General features: G+C 42.3%; 1 protein-coding gene across 3 annotated transcripts in view; it reads right to left on the bottom strand.

Annotated features, from left to right (window-relative positions):
• Positions 1 to 12,230, bottom strand: part of esyt1b (extended synaptotagmin-like protein 1b) — a 28,669-nt gene that overhangs the window by 10,018 nt on the left and 6,421 nt on the right. For all 3 annotated transcript variants that reach the window (XM_080846824.1, XM_080846822.1, XM_080846823.1), the window contains exons 13-31: positions 12,106 to 12,201; positions 11,418 to 11,489; positions 11,176 to 11,262; positions 10,736 to 10,885; positions 7,295 to 7,411; positions 6,880 to 7,053; positions 6,390 to 6,472; positions 4,517 to 4,565; positions 4,226 to 4,315; positions 3,883 to 3,978; positions 3,653 to 3,724; positions 3,313 to 3,399; positions 1,941 to 2,084; positions 1,540 to 1,646; positions 1,109 to 1,283; positions 835 to 1,008; positions 610 to 692; positions 374 to 422; positions 163 to 252 (exon numbers count right to left, since the gene is read on the bottom strand). In XM_080846824.1, coding sequence (XP_080702950.1) covers positions 163 to 252; positions 374 to 422; positions 610 to 692; positions 835 to 1,008; positions 1,109 to 1,283; positions 1,540 to 1,646; positions 1,941 to 2,084; positions 3,313 to 3,399; positions 3,653 to 3,724; positions 3,883 to 3,978; positions 4,226 to 4,315; positions 4,517 to 4,565; positions 6,390 to 6,472; positions 6,880 to 7,053; positions 7,295 to 7,411; positions 10,736 to 10,885; positions 11,176 to 11,262; positions 11,418 to 11,489; positions 12,106 to 12,201 — 1,995 coding nt within the window. The remainder of the gene's footprint in view (positions 1 to 162; positions 253 to 373; positions 423 to 609; positions 693 to 834; positions 1,009 to 1,108; positions 1,284 to 1,539; positions 1,647 to 1,940; positions 2,085 to 3,312; positions 3,400 to 3,652; positions 3,725 to 3,882; positions 3,979 to 4,225; positions 4,316 to 4,516; positions 4,566 to 6,389; positions 6,473 to 6,879; positions 7,054 to 7,294; positions 7,412 to 10,735; positions 10,886 to 11,175; positions 11,263 to 11,417; positions 11,490 to 12,105; positions 12,202 to 12,230) is intronic.

The following is a 12,230-nucleotide window of genomic DNA, read 5'->3' as shown; positions in this document are numbered from 1 at the left end:
GACACAAAAAAAATAGCATTCCATATGAGCAAGGGATACAACTACTGAATAACTACCAGCATGCCTCGCATCAAGGACATCTATCCTGTCATTTTTATTGTGGCATATTTCAGTATTTTTTGCATAAACCCTTGAACATTTCTATAATGAATGAGAAGAAACCTTCTCTAGTCCTTCTGGTTGAGATACAGTGGGCACCCACTCGACGGTGAGATGGAGACGGCCCGACTTCACATCGCTCAGGGTGAACCACTGGAAATAAAACACAACGTGGGAGTGATCTTATTTTTCCTTTTGCTATTCAGAGTGTGCAGCTCAAGCTCCAGCATGGAGATCAAAGGAGGAAGACGCTCTCTACATCGTGTTCTCTTACCTCGTCTGTGTACTGGGCCTGTACAATGTCATTCATACTGATCTTCAACCTGCAAGGGTTTGGGGTGCAGGTAAGATAAACATGTTTTTTTTTTTATGTACATGTACACCTCTTCATTTTGTTTTTGACTTCTGGTGCTGCCATCTGCTTTTATTTACCCGCTGCCTACAGAGGACTGCATGTCAACTGAACAAATGCTTAACACTTAACACACAAATGTTCCCATCAGGTCTTACCTCCCAAGGAAGTCATCTTTATCCATGTCTTTGTCAAAGAGCTCAAACAGGATCTCCTCACAGGAGTTTTGGACCAGAACCACCTAAAAAAATTATAAAAATGGAAGTGTTACAAATTGCCCAATGCTGACAAGTTCATCTGATTAGCACACACATACACACACACACACACACACACACACACACACACACACACACACACATACACACACACACACACATTACCTCATACATCTCATTCCAGGTAGGATTCAGGTTCTTTTTTACAACTTGACTCTTAAAGGTTGTGTCCCCAATGTAGATCTTCACATACGGGTCACTGTTGCCCTTGCCCATCCCCATCACTTTGTCTTTGGCCACCAGATTCTGGGCCTCCCTCAGGTGAATACGCAACACGCCCTACAGGAGAAATCAACTAATGTGTCAATTGGTCGTCAGTTTTAGTCAAAGTCAGATTCATCAATCAACCTGTCTGGCACACTTCCTCTTGAGCACCCACCTCAGTCCCAAACCTGGGGTCAGGGGTGGTCTGCTGAGGTCGAAGGTCAACTGCACGACTGACCTCCAGGTCTCCCTCAGAAATGACCTCAGTGGCAGGTGGCTCCTCAGGCACAGTCACAGCTGAAGGAGTGGCAGCTGGTTCACAGACGGGACTGCTTTCAGTGTCTGCAGAGCTACAGCCGACATGTGGAGAACATAAGACACTAGGATTAATGCCCATGCATAGGATGCAACACAGAGCGGGCAGTGTGAGTGTGTTGCTTGTGGTGGTAAATCTAGTCTTTCTGCACTGATGAAGGGGCTAACTGGTCCAAATATTTAGCTGCACTTGAATCATTTGGTGCAGCACAGATTATACTGTTCTGTGGTATGTGCAGGAAATCTTCCCTTCTGTGTAAAACCAGGTGTGCACATTAACCTCCGTCTCACCCTTGAAGTGTGTCCACCTCTGGCTTCTTCTCCGGAACAGAGCTCTCAGAAGCTTTTGGTGGTTCTCCCTGGTCCACATCACTTATGGCCATTTTGGGGCCCAGAATCTGGAGAAAAATACCCAGTTGTGTTCATTTACTCTGAGAGTTTGTGATTTGGTACGGTGCAGCTAAATTAGGTGTCTGCTTTCAGGTTGAGAATAAAGCGGGGTGATGCAATAGGGAGGAAACAATCTGAGTTGACACCTGAGCATCGATGTTTGTGTCAAACAGTGATCCCATTATGCGCCAATTTGTCAAACAAAATCCAGGGAAGATAGACTTTGTGACCTTTTAAAACTGTGTTGCTGCATAGTGATTGAAAAGCAGCATAAAAGTATCAGCAGAACGTGGAAACCCTACCTTGAGCTCTGCTCTAAGCAGAATCTGGCTGGCAGGGGCTCCATCCAAGCTAAGCCACTGGTCCAGAATCAGCTCTGGTTCAGACAGCAGCTCTCTGACAGGCAGCACCAAAGAACCCAAAGCCTGATCCCAGTTACTAGACAGCTGAAAATAAAGAGTAACTGTAAGTCTGAATAGGTAACTGAAAGAATTGTTGAATTGATGTTTATTGTCAATAACAATACCATAGTACCAAGGAGCTATATAATTGGTTAACACAGGGACTTATCTTATTCATTTAGTTACACAAATTGTCAACTGAGAATTAGTTAGTTCGTTTTTTGCACCAAATAATTATACAAATTATAAAATAATATGATCATAAATTGTATTATTTATGAAGAAAATAAATGTCATAGAACAATTTGTTTTTTTATTCAGGATGTTCAATTGCGTTTGCGTTTCAAACTTGGAGCAGTTAAAGTTAAAGAGTTTTCTTTCAAGAATACACCCAATGAGAATCATGTCCCAATGAGAAGATGCTCTGTGCACGGATGCACTTTCTTATAGATGATAGAGATCTGAAATGGAGAACACTGCCTTAGACAACAACACTGGGAAATGCAATTTGTGCTGATGCGATTTCCCGGACTAATAAATGGCATAACATTTTGTAATGAAGTCATTAGGATTCTGAATATCACAAAGCATCCAACATCAAGGAGCTCTGGAAATGTCATCTCTATTAAAATGCCAATGCTTCTGATACGCATCGTCACCGGAACACGGAATCGTGACACAAACTCAATTTGCCTAAAAATAGCTGACAATCCGATTTGCCCGAGGATCACTCACCCAAGTGTGTAACGTTAGCATCTATGCCAGGCTAAATGAAGTATTACTGGATGGTGGTGTGATGAAAACAAACAATGAAAGTTAAGTGAAAGGCCTTCCCAATACAAGCCTTACACTGCAAAAATGCTTTTCTAACCTAGTGTTATTACTCTTATATTGAGATGAAAAAATCTAGTTGGTCTTGTTTCTAGCTAAATTGTACTTACCTAGTGCTCTTTGGTAAGGTTATTTTTGCCTATTTCAAGCAAATATTACTTATTTTAAGAAATCTTAACAAGCCAAATTTGCTTAACGCACTGGCAGCCAAATTTGCTTGTTTTAAGCCAAATTTGCTTAACGCACTGGCAGCCAAATTTGCTTGTTAAGATTTCTTAAAATAAGTAATATTTGCTTGAAATAGGCAAAAATAACCTTACCAAAGAGCACTAGGTAAGTACAATTTAGCTAGAAACAAGACCAACTAGATTTTTTCATCTCAATATAAGAGTAATAACACTAGGTTAGAAAAGCATTTTTGCAGTGTAGTCTTATGACTTACTTTCACCTGAAGCTTTTGTTCATTGGGGTCACGAACCAGGAAGTAAAAGGACTCATCCCACTGAGGAGAGGAGGACCTTTCACAGACCTATGCAGAACCAGCAAGCAGAGGAGAGTACTCATTAGTGTTATCAAACACTGAAATGCAATAATAATAATAATTCATTTTATTTTTAACACACTTTTCATTCAAAAGAATCTCAGAGTGCCTACATATTAGAAACTAACTATAATAATAATACAATAAAATAAAAAATTGTTAACATAAGCATAACAGAAAAGATTTAACACAAGCGTCCCCTTTCTTAAATGAAAGTATACACTTCACATGTAAAAAACACCTTGGTTTTGTGGGACGTGCTTCCAAGAACAAGCTCGGCCGCAGCCTTCGGTTCTTTACCACTCTTCTTCATCTGAAATACGGGCACAGACACACAAGTCACTCAATACTTGACAAAACTCACACATTGCAGAAATTAAATAAGTGCATCCTACACGCTAAACCCTTAAGCGTGCCGACTCCTTAGCTATCACAAGGCCTCAGAGAGACCCTGAGGGGGCTAGCACTCACAGGCAGATCATGAGCACGCTCCAGACACACAAAGAGCAGAGCAGCAGAGGGGACGGCCTTGTTCTGGAACGCCTGCAGGGTCTGATGCTGCAGCACCTGGGAGCACATGACACGATTCCAAGAAAACCACATGACAACTGGAATTACTCCTCAAGGTGTGTATGCTACAATCAAGCGTTACATTATTATTGGTTCCAACGCTACGCTTAAAAAATAAATAAATAACCACAAAAATGTGAAGCTCTGGGATGGGAATAGACATAAGCCACGACATTCTTTTGGTTTCGGAGACATACTAATAGCAGCTTTGAAATGAAAATGCCAAGAAAAAAGATCATCTCACCTGATCCAACTGATCTGATTTGGACACCGTGGGCAGCCACTCCATGATCAGATGAACACGACCTGACTTCACGTCATTCAGAGTGTACCACTGTGATAAAAAAGGGAAAAGCTGGAAATTGTTTTTGTCTAAACCCATACTTGCGCTACATGATTAAACATTAGTTAAATGTATTTCCACTTCAGCTGTGGTTGACTATCCCATTCATGGTTATAGTTATACTTCTTTTATAAAATAGGTTACACACTAGCCTTTTTTCCTCCTAACCATTTAATGAAAAGATGTGTTTACCTGATCTGCATACTGTGCACTGATAATGTCACTCAGTTTGATCTTCAACCTGCATGCAAAATTAAAGTAGTTATCATTCACTTATAGTGTCTTACTAATATTCAATGTGAAGAAAAAAGTATATAGAAAACAGAGAGCCAAGGGAATCCCATCAGGACTGTGCACACAAGAACAGCATGATATTAAACAACTCATTAAGAAAACATCTGCACCACACTAACACTTCTGAGCATCCATTTATGTAGTAATGACCACAAAGATAGGTGGGTGTGGGCTGAGAGATGCTGAAAGATGACATAAGGCAACCTGGTTGTCAAAGTTATGGAGGACAGAACTATGAACTGAACAGAGGCACTAAAAACCTTGACCAGAGAAGCTGGATGTATCTGCAAATTTGGGTGGTTTCAAACAGAGGGAAAAGACCCAGAACTATTACAAGATGAGAAATTATCAGTTTTAATTACAGAAAAAATTAAAACAGAGCTTCTATGATTTCAACTGTCTCACAAAGGGTTGGCTTTGCCAGAGAAGTTAAAAGTGGGTTTTTATTCACCAAGTTATTTACACCAGTGAAATGATGATAACAGAAGTAGAGGCCTTCTGTTCTCATGTGTACCCAACTCTCATTTACCATGCCCTTGTTGAACTTGGTAGGATGGCAGATGGCACTCTCTTCCAGAAGACTGAACAGAACAAATTCCTTCAAGAGTCAAGTCAGGACAGCAACTAATATAAAGCCCTCTTGTTGTGGTCACCACGAGACGGGCGTCAATGAACAAGCAGCCCATTAAAGGTGCATTGTGTGTGATTTAGTGGCATCTTGAGGTGAGATTGGAGATTGCAACCAACTGAATACCCCTCCCTCATGGCTGCGGATTGATCGGATCCCAAAAACGTTTTCTAAGTGATTTTTTTAGGGTTAGACGTATAAGGCTAAAAACTAGGTCTCGGTACCCCTACCAATGCCTGAAAGTACGTTACACTTCCTGTATGACGTCATATGACGCAGATATTGTACTTTTTTGGGATCCGAATAATCTGCAACCCTCCCTCATCCCTCCCTTTCCAAGCGTGTAAAATAACCTACGGTGGCCAGCAGGTGCCATAGAAACATGAAAGGCCATCTCTAGAGCCAGTGTTATAGTTTCTCCGTTCTGGGCTACTATAGAAACACGATGGCGCAACATGGCAGACTCTGTGGGAGAGGCCCCCTTCCTATGTAGATATTGTGGGCTCATGCTAAGCTAACAAAAACACACCACTTCAAAGTAACAGGTGATTATACACTAATAAAAACATAATTATGAATACTATATTCCATTTCTGCACTTAGATCCCACTAAATCCTACAAATTATACCTTTAAAAGAATACATCTGCTGGAAAAACAATATAAAAAAACCTGAAGAAGTACAAGGAGATAGCGTAGGTGGAAAATTCTCTACAACACCAGACTCAAAGAAGTCCTGTTGGGTAGAAGCGATTACATTCACACTAAACAGCTGGCCCATGATGCAGGATCTAAAAAAACACTGAACTTTCCACCCAGTACCCCACGTGGGAAACTCACAAATACTAACCAATCACAGATTCAGTCACATAATGACTAGCCTCGTTAGTGGTCAAAAATGGCTGATTACATATTAATAACATACATCCAATCATGTTAAGCCACAAAGCAGAGAGAAAAGAGCTGTCAGACTCCAACAGCTGTATTTATGTTATTGACTATTAAATGTGTCAACTGCGACAGAGACTCTGTTTTCATCAAATGCGTCAGGTGTTTTTTGTGCTTTAACTTTAAAGCACCTCTTGATTTATTTAATCATACTCAACATAAAATACCAAGTCAAAATAGCTTCTCAATGTAGTACCTGCCCATGAAGTCATCCTTATCCATATCCTTGTCGAACATCTCTAAGAGGACTTCCTGTCCAGGCAGTTGGGTCAAGACCACCTGGTATTCGAAAACAAGGCTGTTTAGAAATTCCCTGTTGCTTACAATCTGACAATAAGAAAATTCTTCTAAACAAATCCAGGCAATACATTTGATTAGCCACTGGACTGCTCAACCATAAGTCATACCATGCTGGTGTTGTGAACACTGAATTAATCTTATTTCAATTGGGCAATAAATTACTCTTAATGTGCTATTTGTTCCTATTGTAGGTAATTTTGTATGTTTTGTAGTAATTTACAACTGTAACTAGTTTGGTGCTAAGGAGTGCTAAGGATAAGAGAAAACATTTGACTATCTTTCTTAGTTACAACTCTACATTACACTTGCTAGTGACAAGGGAGCACTCTGCCACTTAAAAATTACATTTTGTTCATTTTTTATACCCAGTTAACATAATGTCTTACCTCATACATTTCATTCCAGCTGGGGTTGAGGGTCCCTTTGATCACATCACTTTTGAAGGTCTTACCTCCGATGCGGATTTTAACATAGGGGTCACTCTTTCCCTTCATAAGCCCCATTACTTTGTCCTTAGCAACCACATTCTGAGCCCCCACCAAATGGATCCGCAGCACCCCCTAGTGGAAAATATGTGCAGAAAACTCACTGAATTAACAGATTTGTTACAGCCAGCCATTTGTGACCATAACAAAATGTAAAAATAACGTACACTACACAATATACAATGCACAATACAATACATCTCTGCTTCTACTTAATTTTGATTAAGGGTTAAACTTGAATTATATGTTTGTTCCCTTTTTGTCTACAAATGGATCACAAAAGGAACTGTGTTATGGGTTTAAATAATTGCATTACCTCTGTTGCAAAATCGGCCTCAGGCGTAGTGTGCTGGGGTCGAGCAGCTGCTTGGGTGGCTGTGGAGTCACTGGAGCTGAGTGGGGTGTGAAGATACGCCTCATCTATCCACAAAACCTGCCACAAGAGACAGGGTTAGAAATGCTTAGAAATGTATTACAGCAATTAGAGCTGAACTTAAATGTGAAAACAACAACTAACACTACACTTACAATTTACCCTGCAACTATTGATTCACCTCAATATGTAGATATATTGCTTTTTTAAATTTACTCAGATATATTTATTAATCTTTTTATGAATTGTTATTTATTATTATTTAGCTGTGGAAGGTAATGTTCACAGCATCCTACGTTTTTTAGCTGTCTGTTGCTGCCTCTACTGTCTCGTTTTAAAATAAAGTACTTTGAACTTGAACTTTGAACAACCAGCACATCCACCACATAGACCGAAATGTCTCGTTCTATTAATTTCTTTAACATTTACATTTACATTTAGTCATTTAGCAGACGCTTTTGTCCAAAGCGACGTACAAGGGAGAACAATCAAGCTAAGAGCATTAAAAAACCTGGTGTAACCATAAATATTGCTTATAAAACGACATAGAAAGAATAAAAAAAGAAGTGCGGGCCTGTTGCTGCTTAAGTGCAGGTTGAGCCAAGGTGCCAGTTTAGGAAGAGAGGTGCTCTTTGAAGAGTTGGGTCTTCAAGAGTTTCTTAAAGGTAGGGAGGGACGCTCCTGCTCTGGTAGTGCTAGGCAGGTCGTTCCACCAACGTGGAACTACAACTGAGAATAGTCTGGATTGCCTTGCTTGCACTGGGGGCAGTGCCAGACGACGCTCACTGGATGAGCGCAGCGTCCTGGGTGTGACATTTGCCCTTACAAGAGCATTTAGGTAGGTGGGAGCAGACCCAGTAAGCACTTTGTAGGCAAGCATAAGTGACTTGAATTTGATGCGAGCAGCTACTGGCAGCCAGTGGAGCTCAGTGAGTAGCGGGGTGACATGTGCCCTCTTTGGTTGGTTGAACACCAGGCGCGCCGCTGCGTTCTGGATCATCTGTAGTGGTTTTACCACGCATGCCGGCAGGCCCGTTAGGAGGGCGTTGCAGTAGTCGAGGCGGGAACCCACCAAGGTTTGCACCAGGAGCTGGGTGGCATACTGGGTTAGGTACGGCCTGATTTTGCGGATGTTGTAAAGCGCAAAGCGGCATGACCTCGCGACAGAGGCAATGTGGGCTGTGAAGGTTAGTTGGTCGTCAATAATGACCCCGAGGTTTCTTGCTGTTTTGGATGGAGCCAGAGATAAAGAGTCAGTCTTGATGTTGATGTTGTGGTGGATGAACTGTTTGGCTGGGAAGACCATCAGTTCTGTTTTGGCCAGGTTCAGCTGAAGGTGGTGGTTTTTCATCCATGTGGATATATCAGCAAGACAGTCTGAGATCCGTGCCGAAACAGTGTTGTCCTCAGGAGGGAAGGACAGAACCAGTTGAGTATCATCGGCATAACAGTGGTAGGAAAAACCATGCGAGCGGATGATGGGGCCCAGCGAGGTGGTGTAGATGGCAAAGAGAAGTGGTCCCATTACAGACCCCTGGGGCACCCCAGTGGTGAGGTGGTGGGGTACAGATAGATGACCTTGCCATGACACCTTGAATGAGCGCCCAGAGAGGTACGATTCAAACCAGGAGTGCGCCTTGCCTGAGATGCCCATACTTGAAAGTATGGACAGAAGAATGCGGTGGTTGACTGTATCAAACGCAGCTGATAGGTCAAGCAGGACAAGAACTGAGGATTGAGCTGCTGCTCTAGCTGTTTTTAAAGCCTCTGTCACAGATAGCAGGGCTGTTTCGGTGGAGTGACCGCTTTTGAATCCAGACTGGTTTGGATCGAGGAGATTGTTTGTTGACAGGAACTCTGTGACCTGTTTGGAGGCTGCCCTCTCAAGTGTTTTAGATAGGAGAGTGAGAAGTGAGACCGGTCGGTAGTTTTCCACCTGAGTGGGATCGAGAGACGGCTTTTTGAGCAGCGGCGTCACCCGAGCCACCTTGAATGAAGAAGGAAATGTTGCAGAACTAAAAGAGGCATTAATCACCTGTGTTATTGCCGGTAGGACGGCAGGGGAAATGGCTTGAAGGATGTTGGATGGGATAGGGTCCAGCGGGCATGTAGTTGGACGGCTACCTGCTAGGATTTTGGAGACCTCACTCTCAGTGAGGGGGGTGAAGGAGGGAAAAGATGAGTTATTGATGGTAGCGCCCTTAGGGGGGGAAGACAGTTGGTCGAATTGTTTCCCAATGGCTGCCACTTTCTCTGTGAAGAAGGAAGCAAAGTTATCGGCTGTGAGGTTAGTAGCTGGGGGAGGAGGAGGAGGGTAGAGCAGAGTTTTGAAGGTGGAAAATAGTTTCCGAGCATCAGTTGCACTGTTGATTTTGTCATTGAAAAAAGTTTTCTTAGCAGCAGTGATGCTGGTTGAGAAGGAGGCCAGCAGTGTCTGGTAGCTTGCAAGATCGTCCTGTGCTGCAGATTTGTGCCACTTTCTCTCAGCCGCTCTGAGATTGGAGCGCTGCGTTCGGAGGGTATCACTCAGCCATGAATGAGACTGGGTAGCTCGCGCAGGTCTGGTAGAAAGTGGACACAAACTGTCCAAGCATGAGCTTAGAGTGGAGCAGAGAGATTCTGTGGCGTCATTGACACCTAGTGAGGAGAAGGTGGAAAAAGGTGGAAGAGTAGAGGAAACCAGGGAGGAAAAGTGAGTGGGGGAGAGTTTGCGGAGGTTGCGCCGGAACGAGACCATAGGAGGAGGGACAGAGGGTTGCTCAATGAGTCGAACATCAAAGCGAACGTGATGATCAAAGGTAAAGATTAATAAAGGTTCTCAATCAGACTGGTCCTGATTGCCATTAGAACTCTGATCACCGTTAAAGTAACACTATTGAGTTTCTGGAGCCACCAGGTAGGGGCTACTTTCTGCTGGACTATTCAGTTACTTACTTGTTGTCTTGCTTTGTGTTGTGTTACACTTGCTTGATGTTTGATGTGTTAGGAAAGTTGTTGGCAAGGTAGTCAACAAAGCTATCACAATAGCATTACAAAGAAGTCGACGTGAGGGCAGTTATTACTAGCATCAATGTCGAAGCGGGTTATAACAAGCTTGCTGACATTGCTTACGAGATGTCTTCCTAGCGGCTTAACTTAGTGAAACATGTTGAAATTAGCTTTCTTTGTTAATGACAAACTAGCGAGTCCACACAGTCAAACATCAAGAAAGTGCAAAACAAGACAAAGCAAGACAGCAAATAAGTTACTGAATAATCCAGCAGAAAGTAGCCCCCTACCTAGCTGCTCCAGAAACTCCATAGTGTTACTTTTACACTCACTCTAAACACTGATCACAGTTAATACTCGCTCTGAACTCTGAACACTGATCACGTTAACACTCACTCTGAGCACTGTGTTGATGTAGATGCGGCTGGCTGGCCCAGAGCTCTCCAGCTGGAACCACTGGTCCAGACTCAGATCCGAACGGGACAGGAGGCGAGACAGGGGGATGGACAGACTGCCCAGGGACTGGACACGGTCATTATCCTTCACCTACCACACAGACAAAAAAAGACAATTTTAACATACTGAAATAGGTGACATTTTAACACAAAATGCCACTGCCCCAAATATTCTTTACCCCCATAACTGTGTGCCATAGAGAATATTCCATATGACAAGAGTATTTCAATATTTTCAATAGTAATGTCCATTATGACACAGATGTAAAACTAAACATAACTGTACATGATGGAAAAGCAAAAGGCTACTTTCTAATCGTGATTGTATTTTATTCACATTAAAACATGAAGCTGACATATTGGAAACTGAGTTAAGTCTACCTGTATGTCTATGTCTTGTTTGTAAGGGTCCTGAATGAAGAAAGTGAATGCATCTTCCCACTCTGGGTTCACTGTGTTCCAGCAGGTCTGTACCATTGAGAGGTTAAGAAGGAGAAGAGATTACAATTGGAACAGTATTTCTATAATATACATATAAGAAGATTCTTTAATAATATCCTCATGAGAACCTATATTGAAGAGGACCGTATTGATTTTAAACTCAAGCCCTGTGTGTACAGTACCCTGCTCTCTCTGGTGGTGTCCTGCACGGAGAGCTGCACCATAGGGCTCGGCTCCTGGTTGCCCTTCTTGATCTGTAATAAGACCAACACATTTACATGCATTAACCTGTGTGGTACTAACATCCCACTGCTGTTTTGCAATGTGTCTTATGTAACCGCACTCAATCTCAACATGGGAGTGACACTTCCTGTAACTCAGAGCAGAACACGAAAGCAGAGCTGTGCAAGGCTGAGAACCACATACAAAAAGGAAACATATTAAAAGCAAGAATATCACCAGACAATGGACTTTAATGATCTGAAGCTCTGCCAAGATGTAATTCACTTGAGTGAAACACAAGCCACTACAGATCTGGGGTCAGTTTTTAACTCTTTGTCGAGTGAGTTCTTTTAAGCAAGTCATTCCAGAATTATACCATACAGATCTAGAATTTACATTAACTGTCGTTGATGAATGTCGCCTAAGTTTTTATTACATCATCAAATGGAACCGTCAGTTGGCAACACATATTGAGATCGTCAAAGTCTCAAAGTGTTAAATGGTCTTTATCATGGCAAGACCAAGAGTGAGGAAATCTATGTCTAGATCTGCTTTCAAGCTTAACTAACAATCATGACTAACAAGCATAACGTGCCTTGTGGCCATGGCTGTCATGACAGACAGGAAACATGAGGTGGGCTCACTCACGGGAAGTGCTTCAGCTCGATCCAAATACACAGCCAAGATCGCTGCAGAGGGAGGATCACTTATTTTACTGGGCACTGCAGAATTCCTCTTGATGACCTGAGGAGGTGAAAAAGAATAAAGTCCTC

Source organism: Sprattus sprattus (assembly GCF_963457725.1).
Source record: "Sprattus sprattus genome assembly, chromosome: 10".
Taxonomy (NCBI): Eukaryota; Metazoa; Chordata; class Actinopteri; order Clupeiformes; family Clupeidae; genus Sprattus; species Sprattus sprattus.
This window is presented reverse-complemented; position numbering and strand designations above follow the sequence as displayed.